Consider the following 17172-nt stretch of genomic DNA (forward strand, 5'->3'; position numbering starts at 1 on the left):
CACTTCTCATCACATCTCTCACTTGTCTTCTCATATTCTAAGGCATTTGTAAAATAATTAGAAGATTAGAGAATTGATAGAACAAATCTCTTAGATGTATTTATGATCTCTTCTCTTTCTTTGTTAATATAAAGACAGTTGTTCTCTGGTGGACGTAGGATTATTCTGATCCGAACCACGTTAAACGAGATGTTACCTTTCAGCATTATTGGAAAAGCCATTGAAGAAATCTTGGTGACTCTACTACATCTTCATTTTTCTTTAAATTTCTTACTTTGTAAAAAACTTATATCTTGCTTCTGCATCTGTTGAAGTTATAGATAACTTGCCTTACTAGGAAAATGCAAATTTCTGATGGCCTTTTCATTGAAAATCTGTCAAAATTGTACTCTTCATACGGCGTTTTCATCGAATGGTCTTGCTTTCTACCAAATTGTCAAGTATTTATAATTTAGACCATATTGTTCAATACAACCGGCCCTACTGGCTACCATATAGCCAAACATCAATACCTCTACTGCTAGCTTCTGACTAATCGTTTGAAAACAAAGCAATCCTTCTGGTTCACATGTACTGGTTCCTAGAAAATGATCTCTGAAGATTTCGATGTCAAGTGAAAATAAAACAAATATTAATGAAGTTGTCAACTTCCTTCAAGTTAAGCACATCTGAAAGAAAAAACAATGCCACATGAAGTATCACATGTTAATGCCTTTTGAATCTTTTTATATAGTCCTATTCCGCACAAAACGAAGAAAGAAGAAGCTATCAACCTAAAACTAGACAACCAACTATATCCACAATTCCTAAGGTCACCTATCTACATGACAAAGAAGACAGATGAACATGGTTTTGCTTCTTACCAGAAATTGTTCATTTAATGATCTCAAATTATTATCATCTTTTATTTTCAAACTAGCTTCATCCACAAATTTTTAAGGCCCATACCAACTTGGCCAACAGGCATCAGCACATGGCTTTGCCTAATTTGGTTAGTAACAAAATCTTCTGCTCCATCTTGTATAAATAATCCCTCTTTCATGAGCCTTCTCATCATCAACACAAGCATTATCAATTCAGCTATAAAAGGTCTCTAAATTTCTTCCAAAAAACAAAAATGGCAATGATAAGTACCAAGAAACTCATCAAAATGGCCAGGAGATGGCAGAAGTCTGCAGCCGTGCAGAGAAAGAGGATTTCATTTTCAAGAAATGACAATGATATAGACAGTTGCAGTACATGTTTATCCTCTATAGTTGAAAAAGGACATTTTGTAGTATATACAGCTGATCAAGTACGCTTTGTCATTCCATTGGCTTACCTTAAAAACGGAGTCATTAGGCAACTGTTGAACATGTCCGAAGAAGAATTTGGGCTTACGAGTGGTGGTCCTATTACATTACCCTGTGATTCAACCTTCATGGACTATATCATTTCGCTAATCAAGAAAGGTATAGCTGCTGGAGATCTTCACAAAGCGTTGCTCCTATCAATTCCTTCATGTTGCTGCTCAACTTCTTCTTTCCACCAAGAAAGTCGAACTCAGCAGATTATTATTTATTAGGTCATAATCAACATTCTTTTTGTACATGCTACCTCAAATATAGTTTTTAGAGAGGAAGAGTACACAATTGTAAAGCGCATCATACAAATTGAATATTATTTTATCAGAAAATTTACCATATTCATGGCTTTCACTTTTCAATTTGGTTATTACTAGTACATTATCTAAATATCAGTTTTATCCCAATACAGACATACACATCTTTAACTAATAAAAGGGCATTTGACAAAAACCAGATCAAATCAGTACTACATTGTACGGATCCTTTGCGTTCATGCTTTTTTAATGTTCCCAGTTAAGTTTGTGTAAGTGTTTAAGCATTTTAATATCAATATTAAGTGATTTTAATTTGCATAAGTGGCATATGTTATTATACTCTCTTTAGTGCATAAAAATATCTTTCATTATCATCTTTATTTAGTGCAAGACTAAATCATTCCATTATGTATTTTTAATCTAATTATCACTTATAAGTGGTGCACTAAATCATATTATTATGTATTTTTAATCTAATTATCACTAATAAGTGGTGCACTAAATCATAATGGTGCACTAAATCATAATGGTGCAGTAAATGATGATAATGATGGCATTCTATTATTTTTTTCATCTTTGTATGATTTTCTTTCCTATAAATAGAGAGGTCTTCTTTATTTTGAAATGTAAGATAAGAGAAGAAAAAATCGAGAGAGTTAAGTTTATCTAAAAAAGAGAGTTCTTATTAGTTGAAGGGAAGTGTTCTTTGTGTAGAGCTTTAAAACTCAACTCTTGTACAGAGTTTGTTGAGTTACATTTTTAGTACGAATACATTTTAGTTTTCTTTCGGTTTTTCTTTCAACTGAAGCCTGAAATTGCTTAAAGACACTTAACACTTGGTCTTTAGTTTTCAAGACATAGACCCAAAACTTTCTTGAGCGGTCATTAATAAAAGTGACAAAGTAGAGTGCACCGCCCAGAGTCCTTGACTTCATTGGACTACATAAATTAGAGTGCACCAGCTCAAGAAACTCTGTCTTTCTTGAAGGAGGGTTAGACTTAAAGAAAACTCTATTTTATTTTTTAGTCAAACAGTGCTCACACTTTTCTAATTTAGCACTTTGAAAATCCGACAACAATTTCTTCTTGGCCAAAACACTAAGTCCATACTCACTGATATGGCTAAGCATCTTGTGCCACAACGTTGAAGAGTTATCGCTCTCAACGGCATTCACCATATTGGCACAAGTAGAAGTCGTAGTCCAGTATAGACCACGACATTTGTTACCACAAGCCATAATCAAGGAATCCTTAATCGGTTTCCACTTTCCACCGCCATTGGTACTACTATATCCTTCATCATCTAGGACACCAACAGAAATTAAGTGTAGATGAACATCAAGTGCATGTTTTTACATTGTTCAAAACTAGTTTAGATCCAATACTAATTTCCAAACAAATTGTACCAATACCAACTACCCTAGATACAGTCTCATTACCAATACTCAAGGTTCCAAAGTCACCAGGAGTATAGGAAGAGAAAAAATCCTTCCTTGATGTCACATGAGATGCGGAACCAGTGTCCACAACCCAGTTTGACTCATCACAAGCAATATTTATTAGATATGCATTAAGAACTGTAATAAGATCTTCGGTGGAGACGGTGACTAGACAATTTTCATTTTCATCTTCTTTATTTTCCTCTTTGTCTTTGTTCTCCTTCTTCAATTTCTGACAGAACTTCTTTGTGTGTTCTTTCATGCCATTATGATAGCACTCAATATCATTAAGTCTGTCTCTAGATTAGCTCCTGCTATGTTCTAAGAACCACAATTTTTATTTCTCCCCCTAGAGTAGTTATAGGACATCCAACGAAGAAGAACCTTGAGATTTTCTACTCGTCTCTTCGTTAAAGACACTACTCTTGGCGAAATCCATAGACATCACACCATTCGGAGCAGAATTTGACAATAAAGTTCTAAATATTTCCCAAGAGCCTGGTAGGGAATCAAGTAGAAGCAAACCTTGAATTTTTTTGTCACATTTAATGCCCATAGCAGATAACTAGTTCATGATTCCCTAAAATTACTCAGGTGATCTGTCATTGGAGAACTATCATGATATTTTATACTTAACATCTTCTTTATTAAGAACACTTTATTGTTCTCAGTATTCCGAGCATACAAGATTTCAAGATGCCCTCATAGGTACGAGCACGTATCTCCCCATAAATATGGTTCAACACATTATCGTCAATCCATTGTCTAATAAATTCACAAACCTGTCTGTGCAATAGATTTCACTCTTTATCTGTTTTATTATCAGGCTTTACAGTGGTAAAGACTGACTGATAATTTTTTTTAACATAAAGCATATCTTCTATTTCCCTCTTCCAAATGACATAATTAACACCATTCAAAATAATCATTCTATTAGTGTTGGCTTTCATCGTTTTCCCCCAAAGAATATAACTATTGTAAATCAAAGTAAATCTTTTCTGATGTGGAAGTTCAAATTGTGCTGCAACCACAGAGCATACTCAGATAAAATCTTGCTCTGATATTAGTTTGTTGAAAAAATGCGGACTAACACAAGAATATATATGGTCAAAATAACATAAATAAAATAAAAAAATAATGAAACCAAGAATTTTACGTTAAAACCCAAATAAGGGAAAAAATCACGGGTCAAGAGGAGCAACTAATATCACTATAGTAAAGAATTTTACACTGTGTAGTCATGAGTATAATACTCAAAAATGACTATCATACACTCAAAAGGAATAACACACTTTTAATTTATTATCTTACTAAAATATCGCTTATATTTTATTTTTCTTCATAGACTATTTTCTTATATATATAGTCTATTTAACCTCACAGCTTCCTAAATATTTTCTCTCTGTGAATTGGTGTTTAACAAATGATCTAAGAACTCTTATTTATAGGGGTGAAAGAACTCTTCTTCCCACCAAAAGTAACCTTGCAATTGCAAATTGCTAAACAATGGCCGCAATATTTGACTAAAGAAAAGGGTGCAAATTGATGAACAATGTCAGCAATATTTGACTTTGAAATGTTGGTCTTTTATGACTTTGAAATGGGGACTGGACCCCACATAATTATCATATCGAATCTTATGTTCAGACGTTTCCACGAGAGAATCATGTAATAGGGATGGCTCCCGTAATAAAGGGTTAGATATAACAATAGGTCCCTTAAAGGGAAATCAGTATAAACTATGCTAGTTCTACCTTCCTTTTAACGAAGACTACAACGGTAACATGTAAATACAAGGTGCACTAGGTGTACTCTAACGTATATTATATTAGACAGATGATCTATACTGTGGTAATCCGTCTTTTCCACAACTGTAAGTAGTAATGTGATATGTTGATGCTTGTATTTCGTATAATGTACGAATCTCTTCTTCTGGCTTTCTGCACAATGACCTTTTGGAACATCTCCGGACGTTGAAGACCTCCTTAAGAACCGATTAGCCTGAATAAATGGAGTCATTTTGATACCCATTTTCTTCAAGGAATGTTTTGTAACTCCAAACGATGAAGGCAAAGAAAGAATAAGAATTTTAAGAATTACACAAACAATGAAAGTTTCTTTGAATGTCTAGATACTTGTGTTCTGCTCAAATGCTTTTTGTATTAGTATATACAAGCCAACGATAAGTATCATACACAAATGTTTATTGGTGAAGAGAAGAGAAATTTGAGAGAGAACAGCACATGAAGTTTCACATGGTTTTGCCTACTCCATTATTGTCAAAATATTCAGGCCATAAATTTGTGGAAGAACAACACTAGGTCCCTCTGCTTCTCATGATTTGGAACAGAAGACACCCTTAAAATTAAGAGCCACAAGAATCGATGACTTATTCCAGGACCACTTGGTTTAAAGATATGGTAACAGAGAATTGGATAAATGCATCAACCTCTTTGATTAAAACTAGACAACTTATAATCTTTCATCCATTCAAATTTAAGGCTCCATATAAACATAGCCACCAAGCATCGGCACATGGCTTTGCCTTCGGTGGTTAGTGACAAAAACTTCAGCTCTAACAGAAAGCCTGTCTACAGCCTTTTATATAAATAACTCCCCCTTCTATGATATGTTTTCATCATCAACTACAAGCATTATCTATTCAGACACCAAATTGTTCTAGTCTTCCAAGAAAAATGGCAATGCTCAGCGCTAAGAAACTCATCAAGATGGCTAGGAGATGGAAGAAGTTTGCTGCCAAGCAGAGGAAGAGGATTTCATTTCCGAGAAGTGGCAGTGATTTAGAGGGTTGCAGTACATCCTCATCCTCTATAGTTGAAAAGGGCATTTTGTAGTCTATACAATTGATCAAAGGCGTTATGCATTTCCCTTGGCTTACCTTGAAAATGAGGTCCTTAGGCAACTTTTAAACATGTCTAAAGCAGATTTTGGACTACCGAGTGGTGGCCCTATAACATTACCCTGTGATTCAGCCTTCATGGACTACGTAGTTTCACTAATCAAGAAAGGTGTAGCAGCCGGAGATCTTCACAAAGCATTGCTCCTATCAATTCCTTCATGTTGCTGTTCAACTTCTTCTTTGCACCAAGAAAGTCGAAATCAACAGATTCTTGTTTATTGAGTCATGACATCATGTTTTATAAATTTTAGCTCAAAATAGATTGTATAGCTAGTGAAAAATAGGCAACAGAAAGCATGTATTGTTACAAATTGGAATTCAGAAGCTTTAACATACTCATCTTTGGACTAATTTTTCTGAATGTATAGAATTTAATCCTATGGCAAACCAAAATTTGTTATTTGGCATGATCAAATATATGACTAGAAATCCTTACACATTCCTTTCAGAATGGGAGAGGAAAATAATGAGTTTTATAAGGTATAAAACAAGTTCACATAGTACGCGTGCTTTTGAGTTCGATGATGGTGTAGCCCAAAGGGACAAACTCGTGAGTTCTATGGAGTCAAAGCTAACAATACGAGCCATGGGCTTGGGTCGTGACATATATTATCGAACCCAAGAGACAAATCCTCTAGGTTATTGGGTCAAAGTGGACAATACATGTCATGAGCTTGGGTCGTGACTAGGTGTACAACGGTCATCTCGCCCCTTCTGTCGGCGATGCACTCCTGGCCTTAATTGGCCGGTCGTGCCTCCGACGCTGTTAATTTAAAGAAATTAGCGTGCTCAAAGCAAGCCTACGCTCTATATGCTAATAGGATAACATTATAGGATTTCGGTCCTATTACGTTGCCTTCAGGATCGGAGTAATGATTAACAGGGACAGTCGGGGGCATTCGTATTTCATAATCAAAGGTGAAATTCTTGGATTTATGAAAGACGAACAACTGCGAAAGCATTTGCCAAGAACGAAAGTTGGGGGATCGAAGATGATCAAATACCATCCTAGTCTCAACCATAAACGATGCCGACCAGGGATTGACTGATGTTGCTTTTAGGACTCCGCCGGCACCTTTTGAGAAATCAAAGTTTTGGGGTTCTAGGAGAGTATGGTCGCAAGGCTGAAACTTAAAAAGCTATTCAGATATCTAATTAATGAGAATCCTTTCAACTATCTGCATTTTAAAGTCTATTACTTTTTCTATTTGTTTAGTTTCATTTCTTGATGTAGTTGTATACATTTCCAATGTTGACAAGAACAATTAAAACGATGGCGATTAGAATTGAAAATAGCCTAAGTCGGCTGAGCGTTTGATGGCTTATCTCCGTTTATTAGTTGATTTTCCAGGAAATTATTTCTTATTAAAGTCAGATGCCAGATTTTACGCTCATCCAATTTTTATTTCGTCTTCGGATTAATCTTTTTCCTGTTAAATGACACTCTCCAGTACATTAGTCTCCTCCACATCAATACTTGTTCAGAATATGAGAATTGTCTAGGCAAATTTGACTAAAGAGTGAGTAATTAATCAGAAGTATAACTTTTGCTACTCATAAATTTACAATAACAATTACAACAACAACAACCCAGTGAAATCCCACGACGTGGGTTTTGTTTACAATGACAATTACCTATCTCTCAAAATCTCCTCTTTCTCATTTACAAGTCCTATTTTGCAGAAAAATCATTTGTTGAAGAATTTGCACTATGATGTAACTCATGATCTTCTTAAGCGGGAAGTAACATCAATGAACACATCCTCTTTGCAAGGTATCGTGAGACCACCCATCGGATGATGCAAAGCCAAACTCTTCTTCAGCTTGAGCTAACAAGTCTTGAAATAAAGTCAGGCTTAAGTATGATACTGGCACGACGAATCTCTTCTTCTGGCTCTCTCCTACTTATACTGCACAATGTCCTTTTGGAATACCACCAGATGTTGAAGACATCCTTAGGATTCAATTAGAAAGAATAAACGGAGTCACTTTGATACCCATTGTCTCGAGAGCTATTTGGCAACTCCAAATGATGAAGACAATGAAAGAAGAAGAATTTTGAGAACTACAGACAACAAAAGTTCTCTTGAATGTTTAGATACTTTTGTTCTGCTCAAACTCTTTGTGTATTAGTATATATAAGTTAACGACAAGTTTCATACATAAATGTTTTTGGTGAAGAGAAATTTGAGAGACAATGACACATGAAGGTTCACATTGTTTTGCCTACTTCATTACTATTGTCAAAATATTTAGGCCATAAATTTGTTGAAAAACAACATTAGGTCCCTCTGCTTCTCATGATTTGGAACATCAAACACCCATAAAATTAAGAGCCACAAGAATGGATGAAATCGATGACTTAGTCGTGGACCACTTGATTTAAAGATATGGTGACAGAAAATTGAATAAATGTATCAACCTCTTTTGTTAAAACTAGACAACCAGCCATGTCCACAATTCAATAGGTCCCATATTCAACAAAAGCACATGATTTTGCCTTAAATGCCTAACTCAAGTTGACAAGCTAGAGCTATAAATAAACTGCTTCTATGAGCCATTTGATCATCAAGCAGATATCAGTAAATCAAATCTTATCATCAACTTTTTTCATTCCTGTATTCCAAAGAAATCAATATGATCAGTGTGAAGAAACTCGCCAAGATGGCAAGGAAATGGCAGAAGTTCGCAGCCAAGCAAAGGAAGAGAATTTCTTTTCCAAGATCCAAGTACAATGATGCAGAGAGTTGTAGCACATCATCTTCTATAGTTGGCAAAGGGAATTTTGTGGTATATACAACTGATCAGAAGCGATTTGTGGTTCCATTGCCTTATCTTCTGTTGGGGGGAGGAAGCACCACAACTAAAGTTTGATATGATGAAAATATTGAAAATAAATTGGACACGAGAATTTTACGTGGAAACCCCTCTAAATGATAGAAGGGAAAAAACCACGGGGTAGAAGGATCTCACTATAAAATATATGGAGTACACAGCTCTCAAATACAAGGAGAAAACAACAATTAACACTTCTCTCTTGTAAAAGGAACAACTATTAAAAAGGACACTCAAGACTAAAAATATTTATCTTGGTGTATAACTCTCTTTGTATTCTTACTCTCTCTTTCTGGGATGATTTTGAATGAGGGCAAGAGGCCTTCTATATATAGGAGAAAGAAAACGCGTATACGCGTTTTCAAAAACGTGTAAGAGTTGTTGGCAGCAAATTGTATACACATTTTCAACAACCAATGTCAAAAAAAAAGGTTGCTGGCAGACAACCCCTTTTTTTGACTTCTGCATTGCCTCTTTTTTTGACTTTTGCATTCTCCCACTTGAAGATTTAATTGAGAATCAATTAAATCTTCACACCATCCTTTCTACCCAACTACTGCAATGTTACGTTTCTGCTAGGCCAATAGAAGATCGACACCATATGAACTTATTACTGTTGATCGGCTTTGTAAACATATCTGCTAGGTTGTCATTCGTGTGAATTTTCTGAATGTCCACACTGCCTTCTTCCACCTTCTCACGGACAAAGTGATACTGAACTCGTATGTGCTTTGTTCTTGAATGAAATGCCGGATTCTTTGCAAGATGCAAAGCGCTTTGACTGTCACAAAACAGAGCAACCTTCTCTTGTTTGTGCCCAAGCTTCTCCAGTAACATTTGCATCCATATTGCCTCTTTGCTAGCTTGTGTAGCTGCTACATATTCTGCTTCCGTCGTAGATGTAGCCACGATAGATTGCAGTTTTGAAACCCAGCTTACAGCTCCTCCAGCAAGAGTAAACACATAACCTGTGGTGGACTTGCTTTTATCAAGATCACCTGCATAATCTGAATCAACATAACCTTTAACAATAAAGTCAGATCCTCCATAACACATTGTAACATCTGAGGTACCCTTGATGTATCTTAAGATCCTCTTAACAGTATTTCAATGCTCTCTTCCAGGATTAGCCATGTATCGACTAACCACTCCCACTACTTGTGCAATGTCAGGTCTTGTACATACCATGGCGAACATTAAACTTCCCACTGCTGATGCATACGGTACTCGAGACATCTCCATCCTCTCTGCTTCATTGCTAGGACTCATACTTGAGGATAACTTGAAATTAATAGAAAGTGGGGTAGAAATTGACTTACAGTCTTGCATCTTGAAGCGTCTCAAGATTTTCTTCAAGTAGTTCTTTTGAGAAAGCCAAATCTTCCTATTATTTCTGTCTCGGTGAATTTGCATCCCTAGAATCTTGTTTGCTGGTCCCAAGTCCTTCATTTCAAATTCCCTAGCCAACTGTGCCTTTAAATTTGTGAGACGATCTTTGTTGGGGCCTGCTACCAACATATCGTCAACATACAACAGCAAAATAACAAAATCTTCATCACCAAATCTCTTGTAATAAACACAAGGATCTGAACTATGTCTGTTGTATCCAAGGCTTATAATGAAGGAATCAAATCTCTTATACCAACATCTCGGCGCCTGTTTGAGACCATATAGAGATTTGTTCAACCTGCAAACCAAGTTCTCTTTTCCCTGTTCTTCAAAACCTTCTGGTTGGAGCATATAAATTTCTTCTTCAAGCTCTCCATGAAGAAATGCAGTTTTGACATCTAACAGCTCCAAGTACAAGTCAAATGTAGCACACATCGCCAGGACCACTCGAATTGTTGTGAGTCGAACCACCGGAGAAAATATCTCATTGAAGTCTATACCTTCTTTCTGAGCGAATCCTTTCACCACCAATCTTGCACGATACTTCTCCACTTGATCATTACTATTGCGTTTGATCTTGTAGACCCATTTGTTTCCAATGGCCTTCCTTCCTTGTGGTAATTGAACAAGATCCCATGTTTTATTTTTATGAAGAGCTTCAATTTCTTCTTGCATTGCTGCCACCCACAGAGATGATTCTTGGCCTTTCATAGCTTCTTGAAAGGTTGAAGGCTCTCCATCTTCTGTTAATAGGCAGTATGCAATATTACTCTCCATAGAATAATCTGAGTGCCAAGCTGGTTCTCTTCTCTCCCTAGTTGACCATCGAACTTCTGGAGTTTCGATCTCAGCTTGCTCTTGTTCTTCGTGCTCTGGTGCTGCTTCAGAAGAAACTGGAACTTCTTCTATTTCTTCAACTTCAACTGTAGTAGTCTCTGATTTTTCTTTTGAAGTGCTACCTTCTTTTGCTTGTATCTTGTTTTCAACAAATACAACATCCCTGCTGATTACCACCTTGCGGGCTGTGGGATCCCATAAGCGATACCCCTTGACTCCATCAGCATACCCTAAGAAAATGCATTCTCTGGATTTTGGATCCAACTTTGATTTTTCTTGGGTGTTGTACATAACATAAGCAGGACTTCCGAATATATGTAAGCGAGAATAATCAGCTGGTTTTCCTGTCCACATCTCCATTGGCATTTTCAGATCAATTGCGGTTGATGGTGAGCGATTGATCACATAACAGGCGGTTTTGACTGCTTCTGCCCAGAATGGTTTTTCCAACCCTGCAGTTGCCAACATAGCTCTTATCCGTTCCAACAAGGTTCTGTTCATCCGCTCTGCTACTCTATTTTGTTGTGGAGTATATGCCACCGTAAACTGTCGTTTAATACCTTCTTGTTTACAGAAGTTATTAAATTCATCACCAGTGTATTCTCCTCCATTATCTGTCCTCAAACACTTGCTCTTTTTCTCAGATTCAAGTTCCACCCGCGCTTTGAATTCTTTGAAAATTGAAAAAACATCTGCCTTCCTCTTGATTGGATACACCCAACTTTTCCTAGAGTAATTGTCGATAAATGACACGAAATATTTCGCTCCTCCTAGAGACTCCACCGGTGCTTGCCAAACATCAGAGTGAACTAGATCTAGTATTTCCTTGCTTTTAGTAGAGGAACTGCTAAACTTCAGTCTATTTTGCTTACTGGTAACACAATGCTCACAAAAGGGTAGTGAAACCTTTTTGAGCCCTGGCAGAAGTTTTTGCTCAGCAAGAATCTTCAAACCTCGTTCCGACATATGGCCAAGTTTACGATGCCACATCATCGTTGATTCTTCACATGAACTTGCTGACGCGGTTGATGCTTCTCCTTCTTGGTGTGTTTTACCTTTAAGCACATATAGATTTGCCGCAAGTTTTTCCGCTTTCATCACTACAAGCGCTCCTTTGGATATTCTCATGACTCCACCATGAGTCTTATACGAACATCCATTATCATCTAGTTGTCCTAAAGACAATAGATTCTTCTTCAAGTCCTTTACATGTCGTACCTCCTGGATGGTGCGAACCGTGCCATCATACATCTTTATTTTGATGGACCCAATACCAATAACATCCAAAGCATGATCGTTTCCCATAAACACAGACCCTCCTGAGATAGGATTATATTGATGAAACCATTCTCTCCTGAAAGTCATGTGCCATGTTGCTCCTGCGTCCATGATCCAGACATCAGCAAAACGTTTTCTGCCTTCATTATTTGATATTGCCTCACTACACAAAATATCTCCATCATCCGAGGTACATGCAACATTCCCTTGAGCATTTGATGGCTCAGGGTTTTCACTCTTCTTCTTGAACCGACAATCTTTCTTGAAGTGCCCTTTCTTGCCACAGTTGTAGCACTTGATATTCTTCTTACTTCTTGATTGAGATCTACCATGATTGTGACTCCCACTAGGGCCACGTTCCGTTGGTCTTCCTCTCACCATCATCAAGGCTTCAGCTTGCTGCGAACTTGCTTGTCTGTCTTCCTTGTTTTTGCGCTGATTTTCTTCTTCCAAGATAGCGGCTGCAATTTCATCAAAAACTAGACTATCTGTATTGTTCGTCAGGTTGATGATGAGTTGATCATACGAGTTAGGCAGACTTTGAAGTAGAAGCTCCGCACGTTCAGTCCCCTCTATTTTGCAACCCATTGTTGTAAGTTGCGAAAACAGAGTATTCAAAGTATTGATGTATTCAGTAACTGACATGGACTCTGCCATTCGAAGAGTATACAATCTTCTTTTTAAGAAGATTTTATTATGTTAAGACTTGGCCTCATACAACCCCGTAAGAGTATCCCATATTTCCTTCGCTGTCCGCTTTTCCGCCAGACTAGACAACACTTGATCAGCTAGTGCCAAGTGTAGATCAGCAACTGCGTTGCTGTCTATGTCGTTCCACTTGCTGTCATCAACAAAGTCTGTGGGCCTGCCATCAATTGCAGCTAAGCAATTGTCTTTTCTCAATATCGCTTTTATTTTTATTTTCCACAATGAGAAATTAGTCCCATTGAATTTTTCAACATCAAACTTTGTTGTATTCGACATTATTATTTGCTTCACACCCTTTTAGATCGTTTCTGAATATTTTTGCGAACAGTCGTGACAAACTGTACCGTCATCGAAATTTACTATTCATGTGAATAGTACTATTCACCAAATTTTACTATTCATGAAAAGTTACTATTCACAGATAGTACCTTCGCATAAAATAGACAGAATAACCGAGGGCTCTGATACCACTGTTGGGGGGAGGAAGCACCACAACTAAAGTTTGATATGATGAAAATATTGAAAATAAATTGGACACGAGAATTTTACGTGGAAACCCCTCTAAATGATAGAAGGGAAAAAACCACGGGGTAGAAGGATCTCACTATAAAATATATGGAGTACACAGCTCTCAAATACAAGGAGAAAACAACAATTAACACTTCTCTCTTGTAAAAGGAACAACTATTAAAAAGGACACTCAAGACTAAAAATATTTATCTTGGTGTATAACTCTCTTTGTATTCTTACTCTCTCTTTCTGGGATGATTTTGAATGAGGGCAAGAGGCCTTCTATATATAGGAGAAAGAAAACGCGTATACGCGTTTTCAAAAACGTGTAAGAGTTGTTGGCAGCAAATTGTATACACGTTTTCAACAACCAATGTCAAAAAAAAAGGTTGCTGGCAGGCAGCCCCTTTTTTTGACTTCTGCATTGCCTCTTTTTTTGACTTCTGCATCTTCAACAAGAGGTAATCAGACAACTGTTGCATATGTCTGAAGAAGAGTTTGGACTTCCAAGTGATGGCCCTATCACATTACCATGTGATGCACAGTTCATGAACGATATTACATTACTCATCGAAAGAGGTGTAGCTGCAGATGTACAAAATGCTTTGCTTGTTTTTGTACCTTCCAGTCTATGCTCATCAGCTTCATAACTTCAAGAACAACAAACCCTGCAATTGCTAGTTTGTTAAGCTAACTGTGATAAGTTTTGTAGTGGATACATGATACTCAACAAGTGTAGAGAATGTTAATATTTATTATACACCATTTTCTTGACTCCAACTTGTTCTATTCTTTGACATTTTTGAAAAAGGTGATTTCTTTCCATCTATATATCTTTCTAATGTTAGGAGGACATAGTTATTCGAAATCTTGTTCTTTTCCTCGTGTTGTTTGAAAAGTTATTTTGATACTTGGTGCAAGGTAGCAAATATGACACAGAATGCCCCAAATATTAACAACCTCTTGGAGCCAACGTGGATTTAACTGAGAACATAAAACAATGGATGCTAAAGAATCTATACATCTAATCCTAATCAGTTAGGATTAAAATTTAGTTGTTGCAATAAACATTACTGTCTGGTGGTTGTCAACTGTCTTTTTATTATTTAAAGATTTGTAAGTCTGTGTTGGGATAAAAGTGAGATTTAAAGAATGTACTAGTTTTTGACTACTCAAAAGTTTGACTTAATAATTTACACGGTTGTTTTTCCCATTTAAACCTATCTTAATTGGACTTCTTCTTTTTAATAATAATAATAATAATAATAATAATAATAATAATAATAATAATAATAAAAATAATAAAATAATAATAATAATAATAATAAAATAATAATAATAAAAAAGTAATAATAATAATAAGAGGAGGAGGAGGAGAGGAAGAAGAAGAAGTTTCCTACTTCTAAAAGACTTTCTCGACACATGAATAAATTTTCATTGTAAATTTATGAGTAGCAAGAGTTCTTCTTCTGATTAATTACTCACTCTTCAGTCATATTTACCTAGACAATTCTCATATTCTTATAATGTCTTGCTGCTGAACAAGTATTGATGTGGAGGAGACTAGTGTTCTGGAGAGTGTCATTTAACAGGAAAAAGATTAATTCGAATACGAAATAAAAATTGAATGAGCGTAAAATCTGGCATCTGACTTGAATCAGAAATAGTTTCCTTGAAAATCAACTAATAAATGGAGATAGGCCATCTAATCGCCATCGTTTTAATTGTTCTTGTCAACACTGGAAATGTATACAACTACATCAAGAAATGAAACCAAACAAAGACTTTAAAATGCAGATAGTTGAAAAGAGTCTCATTAATTAGATATCTGAATTTAGCTTCTATAGTGCTCTAAAGATGTCATGACCCAAGCTCATGACATGTATTGACCGCTTTGACCCAATAACCTAACGGATTTGTCTCTTGGACTTGATAATATCTGTCAAGGCCCAAGCCCATGTTTCGTATCGTTAGCTTTGACCCCATAGAACTCACGAGATTGTCCCTTTGAGCTACACCATCATCGAGCCCCAAAAGCGCACGTACCATGTGAACTTGTTTTATACCTTATAAAACTCATTATTTTCATCTCCCATTCTGAAAGGAATGTGTAAAGATTTCTAGTCATGCATTTGATCATACCAAATACCAAATTTGGTTTTCCATAGGATGAAATTCTATACATTCCGAAAAATTAGTCCAAAGATGAGAATGTTAAAGCTTCTGAATTCCAATTTGTGACAATACATGCTTTCAGTTGCCTATTTTTCACTAGCTATACAATCTATTTTGAGCTAAAATTTATAAAACATAATGTCATGACTCAATAAACAAGAATCTGTTGATTTCTACTTTCTTGGTGCAAAGAAGAAGTTGAACAGCAACAACATGAAGGAATTGATAGAAGCAACGCTTTGTGAAGATCTCCGGCTGCTACACCTTTCTTGATTAGTGAAACGACGTAGTCCATGAAGGCTGAATCACAGGGTAATGTTATAGGGCCAGCACTCGGTGGTCCAAACTCTGCTTCAGACATGTTTAAAAGCTGCCTAACGACCTCAATTTCAAGGTAAGTCAAGGGAAATGCATAGCGGCTCTGATCAATTGTATAGACTACAAAATGCCCTTTTTCAACTATAGAGGATGAGGATGTACTGCAACCCTCTAAATCACTGCCACTTCTCGGAAATGAAATCCTCTTCCTCTGCTTGGCAGCAAACTTCTGCCATTTCCTAGCCATCTTGATGAGTTTCTTAGCGCTGAGCATTGCCATTTTTCTTGGAAGTCTAGAAACAAGAAAATAAACTAGAAATTTAGAACGATTTGGTGTCTGAATAGATAATGTTTGTAATTGATGATGAAAGCATATCATAGAAGGGGGGTTATTTATACAAAAGGCTGTAGACAGGCTTTCTGTTAGAGCTGAAGTTTTTGTCACTAACCAGCGGAGGCAAAGCCATGTGCTGATGCTTGGTGGCTATGTTTATATGGGGCCTTAAATTTGAAAGGATGAAAGATTATAAGTTGTCTAGTTTTAATCAAAGAGGTTGATGCATTTATTCAATTCTCTGTTACCATATCTTTAAACCAAGTGGTCCTGGAATAAGTCATCGATTCTTGTGGCTCTTAATTTTAAGGGTGTCTTCTGTTCCAAATCATGAGAAGAAGAGGGACCTAGTGTTGTTCTTCAACAAATTTAATTGGGGAGACCTTCTGCTATTCTAAGATCGTTAAATAAGACCGAAAGATTTAACTATAGTAGAGGAAACTAGAAAGGAGAAAGAATATTTTGAAAAGGAGAACTTTGTTAGGAAGAAGACTCTTTGATTTAGTTTTTTTTTTTGGTTTTGGGTTGATTACAAATGGCTAATGCCATCCCTATTTATACTTGTGTGGGATGGTTCTAGCTATTATAAGTTCTAGACTATTCTATAACTTACTACAGATATCTAGCTCTTTAGAATATCCCCATATTTCTTAGATACATCTATAAGAATATTCTAGTAACTTTATCTTCTACTCTAGAATATCTAGACATTTCTTTAAGATAATTATTATATAATATTTCAAAAAATCTATGATATTTCAAAAAATCAACTTTATCTTTTTTCACACTCCCCTTAAAGTGATTTTTTTGAAAACTACCCCACACTTGT

The 17172-nt window shown here is 36.2% G+C and overlaps 2 protein-coding genes and 1 pseudogene across 2 annotated transcripts; 2 read left to right on the forward strand and 1 right to left on the reverse strand.

The window, feature by feature from the left end:
* Window positions 1–621: 621 nt before the first annotated feature.
* LOC129876273 (auxin-responsive protein SAUR68-like) lies at window positions 622–1564 on the forward strand. Its single transcript, XM_055951700.1, has one exon. It carries the CDS (start codon window positions 1118–1120, stop codon window positions 1562–1564), a length of 447 nt encoding a protein of 148 aa, XP_055807675.1. The 5' UTR covers window positions 622–1117.
* A 4168-nt stretch (window positions 1565–5732) lies between these two features.
* LOC129876438 (auxin-responsive protein SAUR68-like) lies at window positions 5733–6292 on the forward strand (annotated as a pseudogene).
* Window positions 6293–15706: 9414 nt separating this feature from the next.
* LOC129875891 (auxin-responsive protein SAUR68-like) lies at window positions 15707–16714 on the reverse strand. The gene has a single exon (XM_055951156.1). It carries the CDS (start codon window positions 16386–16388, stop codon window positions 15840–15842), a length of 549 nt encoding a protein of 182 aa, XP_055807131.1. The 5' UTR covers window positions 16389–16714; the 3' UTR covers window positions 15707–15839.
* Between the last annotated feature and the right edge of the window lie 458 nt (window positions 16715–17172).

The sequence above is a fragment of the Solanum dulcamara genome, chromosome 1 (genome assembly GCF_947179165.1).
Source record: "Solanum dulcamara chromosome 1, daSolDulc1.2, whole genome shotgun sequence".
In the NCBI taxonomy this organism is placed as follows: domain Eukaryota; kingdom Viridiplantae; phylum Streptophyta; class Magnoliopsida; order Solanales; family Solanaceae; genus Solanum; species Solanum dulcamara.